Source organism: Mirounga angustirostris, unplaced genomic scaffold (assembly GCF_029215605.1).
Source record: "Mirounga angustirostris isolate CCGP_5_RB_7025 unplaced genomic scaffold, mMirAng1.0.hap1 SCAF_5, whole genome shotgun sequence".
Lineage (NCBI taxonomy): Eukaryota > Metazoa > Chordata > Mammalia > Carnivora > Phocidae > Mirounga > Mirounga angustirostris.
The window spans coordinates 78,444,624-78,470,586 of record NW_026991713.1 but is presented as its reverse complement, the minus strand read 5'-3'; the positions used below and the strand labels follow the sequence as shown (position 1 = coordinate 78,470,586).

Below are 25,963 nucleotides of genomic sequence, written 5' to 3'. Positions count from 1 at the left end.
GACCTAAGCCGAAATCAAGAGTCAGATGCTTAACCGACTGAGCCACGCAGGCGCCCCTGATTTATACTTTTAAAAGTTCACTGACCACTGGGGCACCTGGGTGGCTCATTCGGGTAAGCATCTGCCTTCTTAGGCTCGGGTCATTATCCTGGGGTCCTGGGATTGAGCCCCCATCGGGCTCCACATTGGGCTCCCTGCTCTGTGGGGAGCCTGCTTCTCCCTCTGCCCGCTGCTCTCCCTGCTTGTGCTCTCTCTGTCTGTCAAATAAATAAATAAAATATTTAAAAAAAAGTCACTGACTACTGTGTGGAGAACCAACTTTAGTGGGGTAAGAGTGGAATCCAGGAGATCAGTTTGGAATCTTTTGCAGTAGTCCAAATGAAATGATGGTGAGTTGGATTGAGGTAATAGCAGAGAAGGTGGCGTGGTTGGATATGGGATATATTTTAAAGGTATAGCTGGGAGGACTTACTGATGGATTTGATATGGGGCATGAGGAAAAGTCTCCGGAAGCAGGTTAGATTCTTATCCGGAGTAATCGGATAAATAGCAGTATCATTTACAGGGATCAGGAAGACTGGAAGAAGAATATCAAGAGCTCTGTCAATGATGTTTTATAGTTGAGGTGCTTATTAAATATTTGCAACCTCTTTTCTCAGTGTTCTTTCTGTTCTAATCTTAAATTTCAGCCATATTGAACTGTTCCCATTGATTTTTCCATCTCCTTTTCTCTGTAGAAACTTTCTCACTTGCCTGTTCCCAGGGCTACCTCTTGCTTATCGTTAAGGTTTAGGCTTAACATCCAGTTCTTCAAGGAGATTTTCTCCAACTAATGACTAAGTTTGGTCCCCCGCTATATGTTGCCATTAATATTACGACTATTTATTGAAATTATTTGTTAAATAGTTATCTTATTTGACAGACTACATTCTGTGAAAGCAAGGTCTGTGTTTCTCTTACTCATTGCTGCCTTCTCTGTTTCTGGTACACAATATCACTCAAATGATTTTTGAGTGAATAAATGAATTACTATCAAGGGATGAATAAGAATTTGTCAGATAAAGAAATGAGATGGGGAGGCAGAAGGGGACAGAAGCCAGACAGATAGAAGGGATGCACATTCCAGCAGAGAGAACAGTAAGTTTGGAGACAGTCCAAAGGCTCTGGTACTGGAAGTTTAACTATGAAGGGAGATGAAGCTAGAGATAAAAGTGGTTCAGAGTGTGAAGAGTCCTATATGCAATGCTATTGTCGCCCTGACTCTTTGATTCTTAGTTTTCTTGGCTCTAAATGACCTCTAAGGATAATAATAGTACTTACAGTTACTGTGAACAATAAGATTGAGATAATGAAAAGCACATAGCACAGTGTCTGGCTATTGTTACTGTAATGTAGCAAAACAGGCATAAGGTAATATTTTGAAAGGTATATACTGTATGTAAATAATTTACTCTCTCTCTTTTTTTTTTAAGATTTTATTTATTTATTTGACAGAGAGAGAGACAGCGAGAGAGGGAACACAAGCAGAGGGAGTGGGAGAGGGAGAAGCAGCTTCCTGCCAAGCGGGGAGCCTAATGCAGGGCTTGATCCCAGGACCCTGGGATCATGACCTATGCCAAAGACAGACACTTAACGACTGAGCCATCCAGGCCCCCCTAATTTACTCTCTTATATGGTTGTATGATTTATTAGGAATGGCTATGATTTGTGTTGTTACTGGCATTATTGTAGCATTGGCAGTTCTAATATGCAATACAGAAGGAGAAACAAGGGTTTGTTTTGGTGGAACCAAATAATTCCAAATACGAGAAGTGTATTTATAGTTAAAACATTTCAAATCAGCTATCTTTTTTTTTTTTTTAATTTTTTTTTTTTTTTAAAGATTTTATTTATTTATTCATGAGAGACAGAGAGAGAGAGAGAGAGAGGCAGAGGGAGAAGCAGGCTCCCAAGGAGCAGGGAGCCCGATGTGGGACTCGATCCCAGGACCCTGGGATCATGACCTGAGCCGAAGGCAGACGCTTAACCATCTGAGCCACCCAGGCGCCCTCAAATCAGCTATCTTTAAAGATGTAAAATACTTATTTCTAACTAGATATTTTAATTTGGGAAAGTGAGTTTGACTATGAACCTTAAAATTTATTGAAAATATTTCTTTAGATGATGAATTCACTATATCATCAATCACAATGCACTTTACATTTATTTTTTTTATTTTTAAGATTTTACTCATTTGCTAGAGAGAGAGAGCATGGGCGAGAGAGAGTGAGCGAGAGCACAAGCAGGGGGAGCTGCAGGCAGAGGGAGAAGCAGGCTCCCCTGCTGAGCATGGAGCCCGATGTGGGGCTAGATCCCAGGACCCCGAGATCATGACCTGAGCCGAAGGCAGACGCTTAACCGACTGAGCCACCCAGGTGTCTCTGCACTTTACATTTAAATAACTCTGGACTTTTAACTATTTCTGACTTTTCATTAAGATGATTTAGTCCCAGAGCTTACAGAAAATGGATTATTGTTTCATTTTTGTATTACTGAATACCTGAAATAATCTGAGAGTTATGGGATCATGATCAGTGTTGAACAACTGTACATTATTCAGCTCTCTATAACTACTGTGTTGTCTTTTAGGTACAGCAGACAGAACATCCAGATATGAAAGACCACTGAGAAGAAAGGTAAACAATTAATGTAGTCTATACTATCTTAATGATTTCTGAAGTTCTAAAGTGAGGCATATATTCATGATCAGGCAGAAGAGTGCTGCCCAAGAAAGCTTCACAAGGGGATGTGTACTTGGTGACTGCCAGAGCCTTGGCTCTAGTCTTTGACTGGTTTTTGCAGTACCCCAAAAAATGGATCATCTTTAAGAGATGGACTCACTCACACACGCCTGGGAAATAAGTGTATATTAAACTAGAATATAGAATTTTTTTTTTTTTAAGATTTTATTTATTTATTTGACGGAGACATAGTGAGAGAGGGAACACAAGCAGGGGAAATGGGAGAGGGAGAAGCAGGCTTCCCACTAAGCAGGGAGCCCGGTGTGGAGCTCAATCCCAGGACCCTGGGATCATCACCTGAGCCGAAGGCAGACGCTCAATGACTGAGCCACCCAGGTGCCCCTAGAATTATTTTTGATGATGCTTTTAATAATCATGAAGCCTGGGATGTGTGTATTAATCTCACTAGTTTGGTCTCACCCTGTAGGCAAGTCAGTGGAAGAATCCAAATCCTAAGGTCACTTGTTGAGGATGGAGTCAGAACAGAGACAAATTATTAGATGGAAGTTAAATGGTACCAAATTGTAATTATCTAGAGTAGTTGTTTTCATAGGAATATTACCTTCTTCCAGGGCGTACAGTACACTGGTTTTGATATTGCATTGTTGGTCATTGCCAGATTTTGCTTCTTTAAACCCTACTTTTGTATTCTGGCCATCCCCTTCTAATGAATACAGTTTTTTTAAAAAAAAAAAAAATGTGTATGTTAATGTGATTGACTAAACTGTCACATAGCTGTTCTCTGGAACTAGGAGACATAATTTCTCATTATGTACGTATTCAGTTAGTTTAACTCATTTACTTATTTCCAAGTTCTTGTTATTTATTTCTTATTTCCTTTATTTCAAATTTTCAGTGTCCCCTCATGTACTGACTTCCATCAGAAAAGTTCTAAAAACTAAAGACAGTCACCAGCTTACAGTGGTTCAGCTTACAATTTTTCAACTTTATGGTGGTGAGAAAGCAGTACACATTCAGTAGAAACCGTGCTAGGAATTTTGAATTTCATCGTTTCCTGGGCTAGCATGATGCGGTGTGAAACTTGCACAGTGCCAGGCAGTGGCAGTTAGGCATAGCTGCCAGTCAGCCACGCAGTCATGAGGGTAAATACCCAAGACACTTAATAACAAACCTGGACCCATAGAACCGTTTTTTGTTTTTTTTTTTACTTTCAGTACAGTATTCAGTAAATTGTATGATATATTCAACACTTTACTATAAAATAGGCTTTGTTTTAGATGGTTTTACCCAAATGTAAGCTAATGTAAGTGTTCTGAGCACATTTAAGGCAGACTAGGCTAAGCTATGCTGTTCGGTAGGTTAGGTGTATTAAAAGCATTTTTGACTTATGGAGTTTTCAACTTACAATGGGTTTATTGGGACACTCAATCAATGTAAACACTCACTGTTCCAGTAAACCCATTGTGAGTTGAGGAAGATCTGTATTTCAGAATACGTTGTTACTTGGACATAAGCCCATCATGAGTTGAGGAAGATCTGTATTTCAAAATACATTGTTACTCTTTCACAAAATATTAAAAATTTGCTAAAAGTCTAAATCCACAGAAATTTTTAGTGAAGGAAATGTGCTGTTAAAGGGGATTCTTAACAGAGGGTTTGTAGAAACAGTGCAAAAATATTAGGTAGGTTTGGTGTTTTTTCATTTGAATAGCAACAGCTTTATAAGAGGTCAGATTTTACGTAGGTTGCAATTCTGCTTATGTTTCTTTTAATTGTAGCTCTTTTTGCTTTAAAATTAAAGATTGTGTTCATATTTAAAATACTAAACTATTTTATATTCCGTAGGCACTACCTCCTAGGACAGAGAAAATGACTGTTGACCAAGACTGGCCTAGTGTTTATCCTGTTGCAGCACCATTTAAACCCTCTGCTGTACCTCTTCCCATTCGAATGGGTTATCCAGTAAAAAGGGGGGTGCCCATGGCAAAGGAGGGAAATCTAGAACTTTTAAAGGTAAGATAAATTGCTGATTCATTGGCTAAGACTTATATCTAAATAAATGCTGATCCTCTTCCACTCCTACCCTGCCTTGTACTCAGGGTTCATTATGTAGCAGCAGCTTATTGTATTTTAGTTAAAAATTTTTTTTTCGGGTAATAATGGATGATATATTCTGATTGTCCATGGTGAAGAAGACTCAAAGAGTCCTGGGCATTTGAGAATATAATCAGTTGGTCCTATGGCTTCCCTTTTGGTTTTTCCTTTTCTATTGTATTTTTTCTGTCTTGTATCTTTCGAGTGGAACTAGGAAAAGTGAAATAACCTAATTTGAGATTGAGAATTGGGGGCTGAAATGTACTTTTTTTTAAAAAAGATCTTATTTATTTGAGAGAGAGTGAGGGAGAGGAAGCGCGCACGCAAGAGAGCACCAACGGCGGGGAGAGGCAGAGGGTACAGGGCTCGATCCCATGAACTGAGCTGAAGGCAGACGCTTAACCAACTGAGCCACCCAGCGGTCCCTGAATCTACTTTTAAAAGAAAGATTTTAAAACTTTCTATCCAGAAAAGTACAACATTATTTAATATTGTTATGGTCCTTAAACTTCTTTATTTCTTGAAGCAAAATATGTCATATTAAATGCTTCAGTTGGTAGCATCTATAATGATTTATGAACTATAAGCTTTTTTTTCCTTAAGATTTTATTTATTTATTTTTGCGAGAGAGATCGCGAGTGAGCGGGGGGGTCGGGGGGCGGGGGCTCAGGGAGGGGAGGAGCAGAGGGAGAAGCAGGCTCCTTGCTGAGCAGGGAGCCCGATGCAGGGGTCGATCCCAAGACCCAGGGATCATGACCTGAGCTGAAGGCAGACACTTAACTAACTGAGCCATCCAGGCACTGTGAACTATAAGCATTTTTAAAGAAAATACGAATATGCTTAGCCTGAGAATACGTATCTTAGATGGTTCATGTTACATACGTATATAATTGTCATAAACTGTGTTTTCCACTTTTTTTTTTATTGAAGTATAGTTGACACACAATTTTACATTAGTTTCAGGTGTACAACGTAGTGATTCCACAAGCCTGTGTGTTATGCTATGCTCACCACGAGTGTAGCTACCATCTGTCACCATACAGCACTATTACAGTATTATTGACTGTATTTTCTATGCTCTACCTTTTATCCCTATGACTTATTTATTCCATAACTGGAAGCCTGTATCTCCCACTCCCCTTTACCCATTTCTTCCATCCCTTCATGCCCCTTCCCCTCTGGCAACCATCAGTTTGTTCTCTGTATTTACCGGTCTGTTTCTGCTTTTTGTTTATTTTGTTTTTTAGATTCCACATATAAGTGAAATCATATGGTGTTTGTCCTTTTCTGACTTATTTCACTTAGCATATATATGACAGTCTTGAAAAACAGAAAAAATTTTGCTAAAAGATGATGGTAAAAAATGAGATGGTAACGTGGAGAAGGAGTTGTCTGCTGCTAGAGACGGGTAAATGAAATTTGGAAATCTGAATGTTTCAAGAGATATAAGGAAACAAACATTGAGGAAACTAATCTTTTCTTTAAATGAAAGAAGAGAACTTAGTTTAGGGGCGCCTGGGTAGCACAGTTGGTTGAGTGTCTGACTCCTCGTTTCAACTCAGATCATGATTTCAGGGTCATGAGATCAAGCCCTACATTGGGTTTGCACTCAGCATGGAGTCTGCTTGAGATTCCCTCTCTCTCTGCCCCTCCCAGTCCTTTGCGCTTATGTGCGCGCTTCTCTCTCTCAAATAAATCTTTAAAAAACAGTTTCTGGAAAAGTATGAATCCATTTATGTAAAATTGCATATGTATATCTATTTTTTAAAGAGATGTCTAGAAGGATGTTAACCAAAGTGTTAAGAGTGTAGGACCTTGAATAGTTTTTATTTCTTTTTGTATTCCAGGAAAATTAGAATGATTAAACAATAATCTCTCCTTAAGTGCTTTCAGTTTTATAAGGAAAATATGTATACCTGTAGATTTGTGGCAGGAAGAGTACTATAAAAACAGCATTTATTGGGGCGCCTGGGTGGCTCAGATTGTTGAGCGTCTGCCTTCGGCTCGGGTCATGATCCCAGGGTCCTGGGATCAAGTCCCGCATCGGGCTCTCTGCTCCTTGGGAGCCTGCTTCTCCCTCTGCCTCTCTCTCTCTCTGTCTCTCATGAATAAATAAATAAAAATCTTTAAAAAAAAAAAAACAGCATTTATTTTTCCCCACTATGGTCATCATAAGATACATCATGAATCTATATTTCAAGGAATTCATTACACATGTGACATAAATTAATATTGTAAAAACTAAATTTTATTATAAGGTTTATTGTGCTTAGGATTTAGTTTTATGAAAAAATTCTTTTTTATGTTTTTGAGACAGTAGGCTAATTTATCCTTTGAATTTCTCTATTTTAGATACCCAATTTTCTGCATTTAACTCCTGTAGCGATTAAAAAGCACTGTGAAGCTCTTAAAGGTAAGTGGTTGTTTTAGTATATGAACTTAATATTGACTAACAGAACTAAAGGGAGAAACAGATGGTAATACAACAGTAGGGGACTTCAATACACTATTTTCAACAATAGATAGATCATCCAGACAGAAAATCAGTAAGGAAACACTGGATGTAAACTATATGTTAGACTGGATGGGTTTAACAGATGTTTACAGAACATTCCATCCAAAAGAAGCAGAGTACAGATTCTTCTCAAGCACACCTGAAGCATTCTCCAGAACAGATCATATGTCAGGCCAAAAGACAAATCTTAACAAATTGTAAAATACTGAAGTCATACCAGGCACCTTTTCTGTTCACAATGGTATAAAACTAGAAATGTATTATAAGAAGAAAACTGGAAAATTCACAAATATATGGAGATTGAACATGTCCCTAAACAACCATTGGTTCAAGGAAAAATATCAAAAGGAAAGTTAAAAAAATCTTGAGACAAATATAAATGGAAGCAACATACCAAAACTTATGAGATGCAACAAAAACAGTTCTAAGAGGGAAGTTGATAGCGTACATTAAGAAAAAAGAGATCTCAAATAAACAACTCCATATACACCTCAAGGAACTAGAAAAAGAACTAAGCCCAAAGTTAGTAGAAGGAAGGAAATAACAAAGATTAGAATGGAAATACAGACTAAAAAGGCAAGAAAAAAGATGAACGAAACTAAAAGCTGGTTTTTTGAAGAGATAACAATATACACAAACCTTTAATTAGACACATCAGGAAAAAAGAGAGGACTCAAATAAAATTGTAAATAAAAGAGTAGACGTTACAGTTGATTCCTCAGAAATACAAAGGATCATAAGGGACTACTGTGAACAATTACATGCCAACTAATTTGACGACCTAGAAGAAATGGATAAATTTTTAGAAACAGACAACCGACCAAGACTGAATCATGAAGAAATAGAAAATCTGGGGCGCCTGGGTGGCTCAGTTGGTTAAGCGTCTGCCTCCCACTCAGGTCATGATCCTGGAGTCCCAGGATCGAGTCCTGCGTCAGGCTCCTTGCTCAGCATGGAGTCTGCTTCTCCCTCTGTCCCTCACCCTGCTCTCATGCTCTCTCACTCACTCACTCTCTCAAATAAACAAATAAAATCTTTAAAAAAAAGAAATAGAAAATCTGAACAGACCCATTACTAGTAAGAAGATTGAATCAGTAATCAAGAACCTCCCAACAGGGGGGCCTGGGTGGCTCAGATGGTTAAGTGTCTGCCTTCAGCTCAGGTCATGATCCCAGGGTCCTGGGATCAAGCCTTGCATCGGGCTCCCTGCTTGGCGGGGAGCCTGCTTCTCCCTCTCCCTCTACTGTTCCCCCTGCTGTGCTCTCTCACTCTCTCTGTCAAATAAATAAAATCTTTAGAAAAAATAAAGAACCTCCCCAAAACAACAAAAAAATCCAAGATCAGATGGCTTAACCTGCAAATTCTAATCATTTAAAGAGATAGTACCAGGGCGCCTGGGTGGCTCAGTTGGTTAAGCAACTGCCTTCGGCTCACGTCATGATCCTGGAGTCCCTGGATCGAGTCCCGCATCGGGCTCCCTGCTCGGCAGGGAGCCTGCTTCTGCCTCTGACCCTCCCCCCTCTCATGTGCTCTCTCTCTCTCATTCTCTCTGTCTCAAATAAATAAATAAAAATCTTAAAAAAAAAATAAATAAATAAAAATAAAAAAATAAAGAGATAGTACCAGTATTTCTCAAATTCTTCCAAAAAAGGGGTGCCAGCGTGGCTCAGTCGGTTAAGCGTCTGCCTTTCACTCGTCGGGATCCCGGGGTCCTGGGATCGAGCCCTTCATTGGGCTCCCTGCTCAGTGTGGAGTCTGCTTATTCCTCTCCCTCTGTTTCCCCCCACACACACACTCATGCTCTCTCCCTCTCTCTCTCAAATCAATAAATAAAATCTTGTTTAAAGAAAAATTCTTCCAAAAAAGAAGAGGAGGGAACACTTCCAAACTCATTTTAGGAAGCCAGCATTTACCCTGATGACCAAAACCAGACAAGGATACTATAAGAAGTATTACAGGCCAAATTCCTTCATTAACACTGATACAAAAATCCTCAACAAAATATTACTAAACCAAATTCAACAGTACATTAAAAAGATCATGTCAGATCAAGTGGGATTTATTTCAGGGATGCAAGGATGGTCCAACATAAAAATCAGTCAGTGTGATATATCACATTAACAGAACAAAATTAGAAGAAAACATAGGCAGTAAGCTCCTTGACATGGGTCTTGGCAGTGATTTTTGGATTTGATACCAATAGCAAAGGCAACAAAAGCAAAAATAAACAGGTGGGACTACATCAAACTATAAAGCTACTGCACAGCAAAGAAAACCATTGACAAAAGGAAAGGGCAACCTACAGAATGGGAGAAAATATTTGCAAACCTCGGGTCAGAGGTTAATATCCAAAATATAAAAAGAATTCATGCAACTCAATAGCAAAAAATCCCAGACAATCCAATTAAAAAATAAGCAGAGGATTGGAAGAATTAATATTGTTAAAATGTTCATACTATCCAAATCAAACTACAGATTGAATATAATCCGGATCAAAATAGCAACAGCATTTTTCACAGAACTAGAAGGAAGAATCCTAAAATTTGTATGGAACCACAAAAGTTCCTGAATAGCCAAACCAATCTTGAGAAAGACCAAAGCTGAAGGTATCACAGTCTCAGATTTCAAGATATACGACAAGCTATAGTAATCAAAACAATATGATATCAGCACAAAAATAGACACCTAAGTTAATGGAACAAGATAGAGAGCCCAGAAATAAGCCCACACTTAAATAGTCAATTCATGTATGACAAAGGAGGCAAGAATATGCAATGAGGAAAGGACAGTCTCTTTGATAAATGGTGCTGGGAAAATGGGACAGCTATATGCAAAAGAATGAAACTGGACCACTTTCTTATGCCACACAAAAATAAACTCAGAATGCATTAAAGTATACATAAAACATAAATGTGGACCTGAAATCATAAAACTGCTTAAAACATAGGCAGTTATTTCTTTGACATTGGTCATAGGAATATTTTTCTTGATATGTCTCCTTGGGAAGGGAAACAAAAGCAAAAATAAACTTGAGACCACCAAAATAAAAATTTTTTGCACAATGAAGGAAACCATCAACAAAATGAAAAGGCAACCTACTGAATGGGAGAAGGTATTTGCAAATGATATATCTAATAAGGGGTATATAAAATACATAAAGAACTTACACAACTCAACACCAAAATAACCCAAATAATTTGATTTAAAAATGGGCAGAGGACCTGAATAGACATCTTTCCAAGGAAGACGTAGATCGTCAATGGACACATGAAAAGATGGATCAACATCACTGATCATGGAAAGATTAGTGCAAATCAAAACCACAGGAGCTATTACCTCTCACCTGCTAGAAATGGCTATCATCAAGAAGGCAAGAGATACCAAGTGTTGGTGAAGATGTGGAGAAAAGGGAATCCCTTTTGTACTGTTGGCTAGAGATGTAAATTGGTATAGCCGCTATGGGATATATATATATTCAAAAGAGGGGCGCCTGGGTGGCCCAATTGGTTAAGCGACTGCTTTCGGCTCAGGTCATGATCCTGGAGTCCCCTGCTCAGCAGGGAGTTTACTTCTCCCTCTGACCCTCCCCCCTCTCATGTGCTCTCTCTCTCTCATTCTCGCTCTCTCAAATGAATAAATAAATAAATTCTTTAAGAAAAAAAAAAATGAAAACAAGGTATTGAAGAGATATCTGTACTCCTATGTTCACTGCAGCATTATTTACTACAGCCAAGAAATGGAAACAACCTAAGTTGGTGATTGGATAAAGAAGTGGTGTGTGTGTTTAATATTATTTAGTTATGAGAAGGAAGGACATCCTGCCATTTGTGACAACATAGATGGGCCTTCAGGGCGTTATGCTAAATGAAATAAGACAAAGACAATTAGGTTATGATTTCACTTACATGTGAAATCTAAAAAAGCTGAACTCAGAATAGTAGGGACTGAGAGGTGAGGGGGAAGGGAGATGTTGGTCAAAGAATGCAAACTTCCAGTTTTATGATAAGTTCTGGGGATCTAGCCTACAGAATAGTGATTATAGTTATTAATACTGTGTTATATAACTGAAAGTTGCTAAGAGAATAGATCTTTAATATTCTTACCACAGAAAGAAAGGGTAATTACATGACACTGGTGTTAGCTAGTGTTATGATTGTAATCATTTTGCAATATACATAAGTGCATCTAATCAACATATTGTATACATTAAACTTACACAATGTTTTATGTCAAGTATCTCAATAAAGATGGAGGAACAAAACCTCATTTTTAATATATTAAATCGCCTTATATTCTGAGTCATTGCTAGTTTCTCCTTTTTTTAGAAAAATTTTCAAGTTTTCAGTGAATTGTTAAGATGTCAAATCTGCAAGTTTTTTTTTTTGTTGTTGTTGTTTTTTTTCAGACTACAAGTGGCTATGAATAAAAATAGAACCAGAAATCATAGTCCTTGTTCAGGTAGGTTAGGGACTTCATTGTTACATTATAGATAGCACATACATAAAAAGACTGAAGAAAATATTGTAGAGTATTGCCAGTAGATACAAATCAATATAATCCAAACGAGATAATGTAGAAAGATGCTGAGTAGAATAGTCAGTGGAGTCAGTAATGGGATACTTTGCAGAGAGTTTTCTTGAAATTGTTTAAAATAAGAACTTCATAGTGATACATAGATGTGGTAACATCAAGTAGCAGAAGGCTGATGATGAAGAGCAATAATCTTATATTTCTCCTTTCCCACCTGGCCCCTCATTTTAGAAGTGTTCTCTTTTAATCATTGTTTAGGTCTGATAATTACTTGCTGAGAGTGTATTTGCTTATTTTTCCATATAGTCTCTTTCTATATAATATTTATATTCTTTCTCTATATTTTATATATGTTTAGTTATATTAGTATATATATTTTTTCGTATACATGTATAAGATGGGAGTAATCACCAGACCACGATTATATCTCCAGTTCTAAATTTATTGAGTTTGAACAATATTTATTGATTCCTAGATATAAACAGATTTTACTCACTTATTCCCTTCTTTTTAAGATTTATTTATTTGAGAGAGAGAGAGAGAGATCAGAGGGGAGGGAGAAAGGGAGAGGGAAAGAGAAACTCAAGCAGACTGCGCTGAGTGCAAAGCCTCACAGGGGGCTCGGGATCTCATGACCCTGAGATCATGACCTGAGCCAAAAACCCAAGAGTCGGATGCTTAACTGACTGCCACCCAGACACCCCTGACTCACTTATTCTTTCTCCTTCCCACATGCACAGAGGTAAAGGCAAAGAACTTTTTTTTTCATAGTTTTATGAGTGTTTTCATACATATACATATTCTGACTCAATTTCTGATCTAATTTGCATTGGACTACATACAGAAGAAGGACATTGGAATTGTTTTAGGTTCACAGCTGTTAGTGATTGGTTGTGTAGTTTAATTCAAGAGTTAGTACCTTTGGATGAATTCTTAAATTCATGCTAATTAAGAAGGAGATGTATAAATGCTCAGTACACTTGTTAAGGCTTTTCAGGAAAGAAAATGAAATCTAAAAACTCTTGACAGGCAGCCTGATATTGCTAGAAGGAGAAATAGTATAGTGATCATGATTATGATGAAATTTGAGCTTTTGGAAGGGCCTTTTATTGAAAAACATAAGGAAGAGATAAAGAAGTCCTAAAAAGTAGGAAGAATGACCTTACTCTTGAAATGAGGGAAGAACAATCTTTCCTATCTCCTTTCATGTATGTGGCCTTCTTTTTGGGTTAGTAGGATGCATTTCTGTCCTTTTAGATTGTATGTTTCTATTTTCACAGGTGTCTGGTGATAGACTGACGCTGATCATTATTCCAAATTTGTACCCTGTTTGGCACAAACCATGTGTCACTTTTTGATCCTTTGTGAAGCCAGTTACGGAATGTATTACACTGTGATAAATCTCATTTTTTTCCTTTTTAAGCATTATTTTTAAGTGTGCATTTATAATGTAGAAACTGGGTTTTTTAATGAGGTATTTCTAAAATACTTCATAATTCTTAAATGAAAGGCTTTCATATAGCACATTCAGAAGAGTAGCATTATAATTTAAGTATTTAAGTAAGTGCTTTAATCTTTCTTTAATTTTGTCTTTACACTTTTGCCAGCCTCTAGATTTAGATTGTATCTTCCAAATAACTCAAAGGCTTTTAAAACTATTTCTTCTCAATTTTCTTTCAAAGTAGGTCAGTTCAGATTTTATATCTAACTTGCAAGTGGAAAATCTGAAGCACAGGAAAGTTAGGTAATTTACCCAAACTTTAATAATCAGTGGTAGAAGTTAAGTAAAAACCAAGGTCCTCCGAAGTCTAGTCTGTTGCTCTACCTATCAGATGAATAGGGGTCTATTATGTACTTTCCAGTTGGCTGTATTTTTTAGACATATAATCCGGTAATTTAAAAGTTGTAATTATCATCTGGTTATTGAAATGACTTCCTCAAAGTTATAAAACATAAAAGACTCAGTACAAACCCAAGAACTCATAAAATTCTCCAGACTCGTCTCTCTTATAAAGTGCTTGGCAGTGTTGCATCTTATAGTGCAGGATATTGGAATTATTCCATGATGGGAATAAAATTTAACTTCAGTAATCATGCCCTTTTCATTTTATTTAAATGTCAGAATGTTCTTAATTGCAGAGATACTTCTTTCCCCTCAAAGTGTGTGAGTATTGCTCTCTTAAGCAGTGTGTTTAGGGAATGGTGTGAGCTATACTTAATTTGCTAACATATATTTAGTTGTAGATCTTGGAGAGTCTCTGTAACCCAGAATGACATTTTGCTGACTGATATTAAAGCCTAAAAGAGAGCTAAATATAGTACCTACTGTAAGAAAATTGTTACCTCTAGGAAGTGTTACTGACAAAGTACCTTTCACTGCCCCTTACATCATCACGTGGAAGAGTTCCCGCATGTGCCTGTGACCAGCCTCTCCTGCAGTCGTGCTTTTTGGAGAAAGCACAGACCCCATGAGGTTTAATGTGTTTGACCTAAGAAACCAATTACTTTTAGGTATTCTTAGAATGAGGTTTTTAAGGATGAAATTTCCATGGTGGGGCCATGATAGTGCCAGAAGTTTTCATTTCAAGCTGAGAGCCCTCTCTACCACACTAACTTTATAGGAACAGGGCAGAAGGAAATCAGCTACCTTCTTATGTAGTCCCTCAATACAGATAGCTGTAGGACATGCTGGGAGCTCTTTTCCTTTTAAGTCCCATCTCCCCTAACCCCCACCACTTGAGGCCCGAGTTTATATCTCTGTGCTGTGGGGATGGATTGATGCGCCACTTTCTTGTTCACAGTGCTTGGAACTTTCTGTTGGTGGCCCAGTTCTCAGAGCCAGTCCAGCCTCCCCTCTAGGCTATTCTTGTTGCCTGAATATGAGGACAAGTCTGTTCCTCTTTCCATTTAGCCCCATTGGCACAGAAGTCACATAGAGGAAACATGAATTACTGTAAGGATCTATTTAATAATGCCCTAGACATTTGTACCTGTTCAGTTTGAGGCCCTATTCAACTCAATTTCTGAGAGAATGTAGACCATATCTCACTTTGTTCTAAGAGCTTTTTCAGAGCTGCTTTCAGTTCCCTTCAGTAGACCTTTGGTAACTTTCATTTGGAAATTAATTACTATTAACTGTTGCTTTTTTCAAAAACAGTAACGCTCTGAGCACTATGAACTGTTTGCTTTCAGTTGGTGAGGGGGACTTAAACTGTCCCATAATGGGGTATGTGCAAAGCTATAATAAGCTTTCATCAAGTCATAGTTCCTTTTTAACCTAACTTACTGCTCCCCACCAAACTCAAGCTACCTAAATCATTCATTTAATTACATTCCCTAATTAGGATTCATCTAAGAAGAAAAGGGTTAAAGGATGATGATGTGTTTGTGAAGTGCAGAAGGGAGTCTGTTCTTTCATTTCATGTAACTCTAGAGTCATCTCCCTCAATAATTTGATTTTGTCTGGTAGCACACATTGCAATGAGAATTTACTGGGCAAAACTATACTTGAGATAATTTTTCTTAATTCTCAGATTTCTGCACTGAGTGGCCAGCTGCACTGGACAGTGATGAGAAATGCGAGAAGCATTTTCCCATTGAAATTGACACAACCGATTATGTTTCAGCCGGACCATCTATTCGAAACCCCAGAGCACGAGTAGTAACCTTAAGGGTAAGAAATATTTTTTTAAAAGTAAGAATTATTATAGTACATTATTTCAAAATAGCATTTTGTATGTATGATTATAAAACTGATACTATCATAGAAAATTTGTGAAATACGAGTTTTAAAGTATTAAATAAAATTGCCTATAATTCTACCACTTATAAATAACCTTGACTACTGGAGTTCATTTTAGTATATATAGTCAACCTTTGTGTATATTAATAGGATGATACTATATTTGATTAGTTATCTCCTCTTTTTTATTTAACAATATGAATTAAAAATTTTCCAAGGTTATTAAACATTCTTTAATTTTTTTATTGAAGTTTAGTTGACATACATTATTACACTAATTCCAGGTGTACAACCTAATGACAATTATATACGTTACAAAATACTCACTGTGGTAAGTTTAGTTACCATTAGTCACCATACAAAGTTATCACTCTGTAATATTATTTTAATTTTTTAAAATTATTTTTAAGTAATCTCCATACCCGTGTGGGGCTTGAACTCACAACCCCGAGATCAAGAGTCACATGCTCTCCTGAATGAGCCAGCCAGGTGTCCCTCTTTAATATTATTTTTAATGGCTACATAGAATAACATGTAAATCAGGGTCTGTTCTGTGCTAAGAGAGTGTTTGAGGTTGGGGGTGAACATTGGTATATATAGTAAGAGACTGAAATCTGAAAGTTTGGGCTTTTTGTTCACTCTTTTCAGAGATTTCTTAGGAAATAAATGATAAATAATAGTGGTTTTATTTCCCCTTTCTAAGTATCTATAGCTTGTTTTTTCTTTTCTTTTTGTCTTTTTCATTAGATGAAATTTCTAAAATAATGTTTATGTAGTCCCTTATGCTGTTCTGTACTTCAATGGGTGTGCCTCTGGTTTTTAGCCTCTAAGTATAAATTGGTATTCAGCTTGAGATAATAGCCTCTATTATGTTAACGATCTGCCCTGTTCCTATAGCATTTTTGAGATGATCTCCTTTGAATCATTGTAGTAATGAATTATACTGTTAGGTTTTCAATTACTGAAGCGTTCTGAACCCGGATTATTTCATAGTACATCATTCTTTCACTTTACTCTGGTTTGCTTTGTTAGCGTTTTATTTAGGATCGTTTGTCCTCATCTCATGTTGCTTTGGAGAAACATTAAATCCTCGCTCTTTCTCATCAGGAGCATGCCACATACCATTGCACTTCCAGGTGTCTTGCTGTAGGAACTTCCACGTTAGTATTTGAAACCACTGTTAGTTTCCTCCGGTAAGAGTCTTGATCCACACGGCGTAGCTTTCTCACAGAGCAGTCACAGAGCATTTACCTGATGGGTTTTTTTTTTTTTTTTAACTAAAAAGGTTTTAGATTTATAAAAAAGTTTCAAGGATAGTTAACACCAAATTTCTCATGTTAACATCTTTATTATTGTACATTTATTACAACTGAGCCAATATTGATACATTAATAAAGTTCATACTTGATTCAGATTTTCTTTTTAAAGATTTTATTTATTTTATTTATTTATTTATTTATTTATTTATTTATTTATTTGAGAGAGCATGCACTAGAGAGAACATGAGTTGTGGGGGCACGGGGGAGGGAGAGGCAGACTCCCCACTGAACAGGGAGCCCTGTTGACACCAGGCTCTATCCCAGGACCCTGGGATCCTGATCTGAGCCAAAGGCAGATGCTTAACGGACTGAGCCACCCAGGAGCCCCTACTCAGATTTCTTTAGGCACCTCTTGGCTGTGGTGGTTTCTCAGAATTTCCTTGTTTTTGGTGACCTTGACAGTTTTGAGAAATACTGGTTATGTATTTTATGGAATGTACTTCATTTTAGATTGGTTTGATGTTCTTCGCATGCTTAGACTGGTATGTATTTTTGGGAGGAAAACTTCACCAGTAAAGTGCCATTTTCATCACATCATAGCAAGGGTAGAGGCTCCTAACATGCCATTACTAATGGTGAAGCCTTGATCACCTGGCTGAGGTACTGTTTGCAAGTTTTCTTCACTATGAAAGTACTCTTTTTCTTTCTTTCTGAACTGTCCCCTTTAGAAGGAATTCACTATGCATAGCCCATACTTACGGAGGAATTAAAAGTTATGCTACACCTTCTGCAGAGAGAAATATCACATAAATTGTTTGTAATTCTTCCATATGGGAGATTTGTCTGTTTTCTTCCATTTATCTGTTTATTCAACCATTTATATCAGTATGGACTCATAGATTATTTATTTTAGCATTTGGATTATAATCCAATAATACATTATTTTGTTGCTCAAATTGTTCCAGTTTTGGCCATTGATAACGCTTTCAGTTGGCTACTCTGTTACTTTGCAGTGCCCCATCATTTGTTTTTTTAAATACTTTTTATTTTTGGGCACCACAGAATGCTCCAGGCTTAAAATACACATTCCCTCTCCCAGTCCTAGAATCAACCGTTTCTCTGGTGAGCCTTGACTAATGTACTTTTGATTCATCTATTCTGGAGGATGACTGCCCCCTTTTTGAGATGCCTTCCAGGACCCTCAAAAAATTAGTTTTTGTACTCCATGTAGTGTGTATTTCAAATCAGAACAGTCCATGTGTGGGGCGCTTGAGTGGCTTAGTTGGTTAAGCGACTGCCTTCGGCTAGGGTCATGATCCCAGAGTCCTGGGATCAAGTTCTGCATCGGGCTCCTTGCTCAATGGGGAGCCTGCTTTTCCCTCTGCTCATGCATGCTCTATCCCTCCCTCTCTCTCTCTCTCAAATAAGTAAAATCTTAAAAAAAAAAAGGACCATTCCATGTGGACTGCAAAAATATGTTGACAGTCTCTGCAACCATTTTTACACTATAAGGTAACAAATAGATAAACTTCAATTTCTAGAAATTTTTCAGGGATACATCAGTGTTTGATTTGTAATTTTCTTTCTTTGCTAGGTGTTGGTATCAGGATTATGCCTTCTTTGTGAAATAAATTTACAAAGCTTGTCAGCCTTTTTTTATTCCCTAGAATAGTTTAAATAGCAATATATTTATGTGTTTAGAGAAATTTAAAATATTTAAAATCACAAAAGACAATACATGTTTAGTGTATAAATTTTAGAAAATCTAGATAAAAGTAAAAAAAAAAACAAACCTTAATATCCTGCTTGGCCAACACTCCACAGGTTAATATAAAGTACCTAGGGAGTGAGGCGCCAGATTCATTCAGTCAAAGGAGCGTGTGACTCTTGATCTCAGGGATGTGAGTTTGAGCCCCTTGGGTGTAGAGATTACCTGAAAATTAAAAAAAAAATTTTAAGTACTTAGGGGTAATTAATATCTGATATATTTTTAATAACTTAGTAAATGTTGCCTCCTGTTAATAATAATGATAATAATAATAACCGTTGTTGAGCTCTCTGTTAGGTGATAAAAAAATCTCTGAGCTCAGAATCAGGAAATCTAGATTTTTGCCTTACTTTTTGTGGGCCTTAGTCTTCAGTACCAGAATAGACATCTGGTTCCCTCCTTGTTCTGTTTGCTTATTTTATTTTACATAAAAATAATCCGATTGCATTATTTGAAGTATACCACAAGATACCGCTTACCATATCAGGCCACCATCCTCTCTTGTCTCCTTTTTGTCTTAAGCTACGATGTGATACCTTCATCACTTCTTTGTGTTCTTTTCCCCTGACTCGTGTCTGCCCTTCTTGGACTCTTCACTCTACCCACTGACGGTTGAAGCTCAGTGGTGGTGTCCTGAATGGTGTCATGTAGTTCAAGGGTAAAAGTAGGTAAAATAGTGGGACTAAAGCATGTGCATTCCGGCATGACTTTTTTAAATTTTTATTTATTTGGGAGTGGGGAGGGAGAGAGAGAGAGAGAGAATCCCAAGCAGTCTCCATGCCCAGCGCAGAGCCCAGTGTGAGGCTTGATCTCATGACCCCAATTTCATGACCAAAATCAAGAGTCAGACGCTCAACCAGGCGCCCCCTGGCATGATTTAAAGTAATAATTGTGAAGCCAGTCAAATATTATAAAGTATTATATAAAGAGATACTCAAATTTTTAAATTCAGAGAAAGAAAGATGGTATCATATTTTTCTTGATACTCATAAAGGTAGTTCAGAATTAAAAACAACTTAATATTTGTATAGGACTTTTCTTTAAAGATGTTTTCTTCTGTTTATTCTCATTTATTCCTGACAAAAGTCCTGTGAGTCCCTTCTGTTTGTAAATGAGGAAACAGACAATAAGATCAAATGATTTGTTTAAGGTTGCTTAGCAAATAAAGTAGCAAATCTAGAAATCAAACCCAGGTCTTGTCTTTTGTATAGAACTATATAGTTCTTTAACTAACTGTACTGTGCTTCTAAATAGAGAAGATAGTTGACACAATTAGACATTTCTCAGTTTATGTAGCTTTTAATTAAAATATGGGCATTTGAAAATACATACACATAACCATGACCTCCTATGATTTGAAATGTCAGTGTTGTTTTGGGGACAATGTTAATAGTATGGTATTGATTCTTTAAAATGTAGCAAATTGAAAAAAGAAAAGTCCAAGCATTCTTTTGAATTCTGGGAAAAGAATGGTCGTGAATGCTGCTCAACTTCAGAGTCAGACTATTAGTCAGGTTAAAGACTACAGTTTTGCAGTGCCGTTCAGTGCTAGCAGGTGGCGTGAGTGTACCACATAGCTCTTTCTAAAATATTTGAGTTTCTGGCATAAACTCAATATAATTTTTTAGTATTAAAATGTTAATGTGAATGTAAGTTTTAAAGCAGTTACAGTAATCAGCATTGCTGCCATTTTTTGGACTACTTACATAAAAGGCTAGAACACTTAAATTTTTTAAATGGTAAATTTTTAAATTTATTGATGAACATAACTACATTGAAGGGAGTTTTAAAAGGAAAAAATCATTCCATTCTCTTATTCTAATGTAAGAACTATCGTTTCTCTATACTGTATCTGTATGCATGCATATGTACAAATATTTTTATAATTATAATGTAGATTCATTTTACTATTTTCTTATAAGTAATTCTTATTGTTAATAATCAGAATTATAGTAATTCTTATTTTATCCCTCAAGCTGATAACCTAGTTGTTGATACATGTTCTTTCCAGGGGACTGTGGTAATTTGCACTGCCTGCACATAGGACCATTCTATTGGGTTGATACTTAATAGTCAATGTTTTTCCTGCATATGTTCTTTAAAAATGTATTTCTAATTATTTATTTATTTCCTATATTTTCTGTAGTTCAAATAAAAATTCATGGTGCTTAAAAAAAATAATGTGTCCTTTCTTTTTTCCATTTATGTGTTCATTCAACAAATACATGTCGTATGTTATTTAAGTGCTAGGCCATTGCCAAAAATAGGACGGATACCATTCTTATCCTCAAGGGCTTGCAGTCTAGTGGGAAAAATGGAAAAATAAATAAGCTCTTATGCTATAATGTCTTGAGGGAAGTGCAGGGTTATTGAAGCTAGAGAGAAGTGGATGTGATTTTAAAACCTTAGTAACCTTTTTTTTTCTTCATATAGTTATGGATCTTTCTTATTCTTTAATGCTGTCCATGGAAAACAGTCTGTGGTTTACCTTATCTAACTGTATTCTAGTACCTAACCTATTTTTCTGTGTCAAGCCTAGTCATCTTTTAGATACCTTCAACCCATGCCATAATTCTCTGCAAATTAAAAAGTGTGTTCATGTGGTCCAGCATTTTCCAAAATACATTTTAGGGAAGACTGATTCCCTGAACTGTCCCTTGAAACATAGAATATGAGGTCAAATAAATTTGGGAATTGTTACATGAGAACCCTGCATCTTGAAATTTCAGAATGCTCATTAGCATATTACCTCTTCTAAGAAATCCTTCTATAAAGAACCCAATTTAACTCCATATTTTCTGAATGTATTCAACAAAAATAGCTTTTTTAGAGAAATAATTCTTCTTGGCAGTCTCTGGGACTAGTATTAACATTTTGAGAAATGTTGAACTGAATTATCTCAAATGTTTTGATCCTTCATGAATGCTGTATTCCAGCCTCCATGAGATACCTGTACCTTTTAAAATAAATACCCCTAAACTAGTTGCAATGATAAAGGTCTCATAATTGCATGGTGGAAATGTGTTAAAGCCTTTTTGTTTTATCCATTTATTCTTATATTCCAGCTTTACTAATACTAATTGAGTTTAATTCTTCGTGCTACTCATAAGCTGTAATTTCATTTATTTAAGAGATTTGTTATTGGTTCTTTCAGGAAAGGTGCTAATGCCCAGAACTTACGAAGAACTCGAAACAGTTTACTCTGCCTCTCTTTTTTTCCATAAGTAAGATAAGGCTTCATAATGCATGCCAGTTGCTAACTCTGTATAGACAAGAGTGCAGCTGCAGCGTGGCAAAAGTTTCTTTTTGGTTGGTTTAACGCTAATATAAATAATATCGCTACTGTTTTTTTTTTTCACTAAACAAACTATCTGAAATAATTCTTTTCAAATAACTTTTTCTTGTATTTTTAAGGTTAAACTTTCCAGTTTGAATTTAGATGATCATGCAAAGAAAAAACTTATTAAACTTGTGGGAGAGCGATACTGCAAGACTACAGATGTACTTACTATCAGAACAGACAGGTAAAGAAAAGTTCAGCAGAGGGGCGCTTGGGTGGCTCAGTCGGTTAAGCGGCTGCCTTTGGCTCGGGTCATGATCCTGGGGTCCTGGGATCGAGCCCCACGTCCGGCTCCCTGCTCAGCAGAGAGCCTGCTTCTCCCTCTCCCTCTGCCTGCCATTCTGCCTACTTGTGCTTTCTGTCTGTCGAATAAATAAATAAAATCTTAAAAAAAAAAGAAAGTTCAGCAGATGGTCACTGTGTTGTTTTATTGTCTTCTAGTCCCCTGGCAGTCCTTTTCTTAAGAAATGATATTGAAAATCGGGGTAGCCTTTTATATCAACTTTCATTAACGTATTAGGTCAGTGAAGTTGTCCAATTTATGTGTTTAATATCTTCACACTAGTCTACTGTTGATATCCTCTTTATGGACATGGAGAGGCTTGCCTAACTGCCTTGTTAAATTATTGTTGTTATTTTTCAGTATTGATTCTAATATATCCATGCATGTAAGACCCAGGGAAGATGTTAGAAGAGAACAAAAGTATGATTTGTTAGTGATTAAGGTTTAAACAGGTTTTTACAAAGTCAAAGATCTTACAGTTCAAAATTTAAATGATTAAATACGGAAATTTAATTTACCTAGGCAATTTTGTAAATAAGTATTTTAGTGAATTTACTTCATAAAGACAGTATTAAATTTATAAATTAGGTCATTTGAGGTGAAGATGGGTTATTGGTATGTTTTTACAAAAGGGTTATTTTATTTCTTTTTGTAGAAGGGGGAAGGGCAGAGGGGAAAGGGAGAGAGAGAATCTTAAGCAGGCTCCATGCCTAGCACGGAGCCCGACACGGGGCTTGATCTCATTACTCCAAGATCATGACCTGAGCAAAATCAAGAGTCAGACACTTAACCGACTGAGTCACCCAAGTGTCCCAGGGTTATTTTATTTCTATCTTATCATATTTGGCTGTTTCTAAATTATGTCAAAATATAAAGACCTGCCTTTAGAGAAAAGCAAGTGGGAGATAAATCTTCTCTCCCTATTCCAATTTCAAAGCATTTGGAGGTGTCAATATCAGTTAGGTTTTATATCCTCCTTCTTAGTGGTGGGAAGAAGCATGGCATATATAAATGATTGCAACAATGTGGGGTGGAAAGAGCTTGGGAACCCTGGTTTCAGATTATTACTGTAGGGGGGAAAATAGATTGGAAATATATTAGTAATATTCTTTTTTAGTTTGTGCAACTTAAAAATACCTTTAAAATGTTGCTCTTTGAAATTCTATAAATATTTGACAAGTTTTTTTCCCCTAAGTTTTCAAGTGTCAGTGTGTGTGTGCTTTATGGTAGCAACTATTTAGAGAACTATTAAACCTAAGTATAGAATAAGAGTACCATTAAAGTCATTTGTCACATGGGTTTTTTTTTTTTAAGGTTTTATTTATTTATTTGACAGAGAGAGAGGGAGAGAGGGAACACAAGCAGGGGGAGTGGGAGAGGGAGAAGCAGGCTTTCCATGGAGCAGGGAGCCCGATCCGGGGCTTGATCCCAGGACCCTGGGACCATGACCTGAGCTGAAGGCAGACGCTTAACCTTCTGAGCCATCCAGGCGCCCCTGTCATATGATGGTTTTATTTTATATTTAAAGAAATTGGAATTAATGATTTCCTTTTCTACATTATTTTATTAATCTAAAAGCTAAACTTGCTATCTCATATTTATGTAGAAGTTTTATCTAATATTAGGTCTTTAATTCCATTTTAAATACAGCAACGTCAATACAGCATTGAATAGTGTAGCTCATTTTTTAAAAACTTGGCTCTGGAGAAGTCAAGATGAGCATTTTGATTAGCATCTGTCATCAGTCTATCTCTGTTTTTAAAATGAACTCAGTAGATATGCTCACACTGTCCAGCAGACTGTTAGCCCTGAGATTGTAAAGGGCACCTGAATTGGACACAGTCATATTAAAAATAGTATAAAACTATTATCAGATACAAATAGCTCCATTAGTGATGAAAGCAAAGAGAATTAAAAAAAATACATACAAAATAAATCAAAGCAACACCAGTTTTCAATAACCTTAAGTGGTGACTGACGTAGACTTCTCTTAGTCCAAGAACACAATTTTCCTAAAGGCAGGATATTTCCTGAAGATAGGGAATACCTGAATATAAGTTATCCTTTGTATTTAGTATTTGTGTATTTTGCAAATTATTTTATGTACTGAATTTTTAAAATTTTGACTTCCCTCTCTTTCTCTTACAGGTGCCCTTTAAAGAGACAGAATTATGATTATGCAATGTATCTGCTAACAGTTTTATACCATGAGTCTTGGGTAAGTGATTGTGTGTGAATGTTTAATAATTTTGTCAGTGTAATTTAGATGGTGTTAACATTTCAAAACAGTCTGGTAAGTACTCAGTTGAGGGTTTAATGAGCCACTAAACTACGGATGTATGAAATGTTATAAATAACTTCTACTGACATTGAAAATGAGGACCTTGAAATAGATTACACAGTCCATCTCTGGACCTTACAGAAATCAGATGACTAAATGCCTTTAAAATTCAGTTTCTGTCTTTGGTTGGAAGATTTAAATTTTTTTTTTTTTTCTTTCGTTTGACTTTGGCTGAAAGTTATCAAAGTTATGGAAGAGAGTTCATCTGTATAACTTGAGAATTTAGAATGCATCCTGCTGTTCAAATAAACTGTATAACAAAGCCCCAAAACTTTAAAGAAAGGTATTTTAAATATTTATTAAAATTTTTAGTTAATATATAGCCTTTTGTATGAACATTTCACTACATACATTAGGGACAGTTAAGGGCAATTAATTATTTAAGTAGTATTAAAAATATTCTTGTCTGACTGGGTTTATTGAGTTTTAATAGAAGCAATAGGGAAACAGACTTTTTCACTGAGTACAAACTTTCTAAGAGAGTCCTCTAAAGATGGAGTAGGCTACTTTTTTTTTTTTTTTTTAAGATTTTATTTATTTGACAGAGCACAAGCAGAGGAAGAGAGAGGGATGTGGGACTCGGTCTCAGGACCCTGTGATCATGACCTGGGCCGAAGGCAGCCGCTTAACCGACTGAGCCACCCAGGCGTCCTTGGGCTACTTTTAATAGGTAGAGAACGTTCCATCCATTGGGTACTTAGTGGGATTATGGTGGTGAGAGGATCACTCTCTTTGGATAGGTAGTTGGATTAGAAGCCCTTGGGAATCTCCTGCCATCCCAGAGATAATACAATTGAGTGAACACATGCGACCATTCTCCAGACTGCTCACAGCATTCCCTTCATATGAATAGTAAAACTGTAGCACAAGAGCATAAGTGGAAAATAAAAGAAAATAAAATTCTGTTACCAGGTTAGTAAAGAACAAAAAGTAGCTGGTAGCTTTTCTTCTGAGGTATTCTAATTATCATAATTCATCCGGATTTTCTAGTTCCTGGCTTCAGGAGCAACATCATAATAGCAGTTAATCTCTCTTTCCTGTCAGTTGATTTTATAAATGCCTTTTTGGCTTAACGTAATTAAGTTCTCTTTTGAACCAGCAACATGGCTGAATTAGCTACAGCTCTATGGCTGATCCTGAAAGAGTTAATATCAAACAATAAAAGCCAACCAGTTTTGAACCTCTTTTGCCAGCAGCCTGTAAAATGAATTTGCCCCAAAGGAAATGACAGGCATAACTAAATTCAGTGAAAGTTGACTTACTGGATTCTTTCTGTGGTTCCATGACATAGAATCCAAACAAGTTTGGATCAGCGTAAGTGGTCTTTGATCTTTAATGCTAATTACTTTG

General features: G+C 36.6%; 1 protein-coding gene across 4 annotated transcripts in view; it reads left to right on the top strand.

Moving 5' to 3' along the window:
• The window catches only part of MRPS35 (mitochondrial ribosomal protein S35), a 50,854-nt gene that overhangs the window by 1,814 nt on the left and 23,077 nt on the right, over positions 1-25,963 (top strand). For 2 of the 4 annotated variants that reach the window (XM_045873701.2, XM_054507132.2), the window contains exons 2-7: positions 2,629-2,675; positions 4,587-4,754; positions 7,188-7,248; positions 15,414-15,553; positions 22,064-22,173; positions 24,421-24,490. In XM_045873701.2, the coding sequence (XP_045729657.1) occupies positions 2,629-2,675; positions 4,587-4,754; positions 7,188-7,248; positions 15,414-15,553; positions 22,064-22,173; positions 24,421-24,490 (596 nt within the window). The remainder of the gene's footprint in view (positions 1-2,628; positions 2,676-4,586; positions 4,755-7,187; positions 7,249-15,413; positions 15,554-22,063; positions 22,174-24,420; positions 24,491-25,963) is intronic. The other 2 variants (XM_064591471.1, XM_064591472.1) reach the window with 2 other exon arrangements.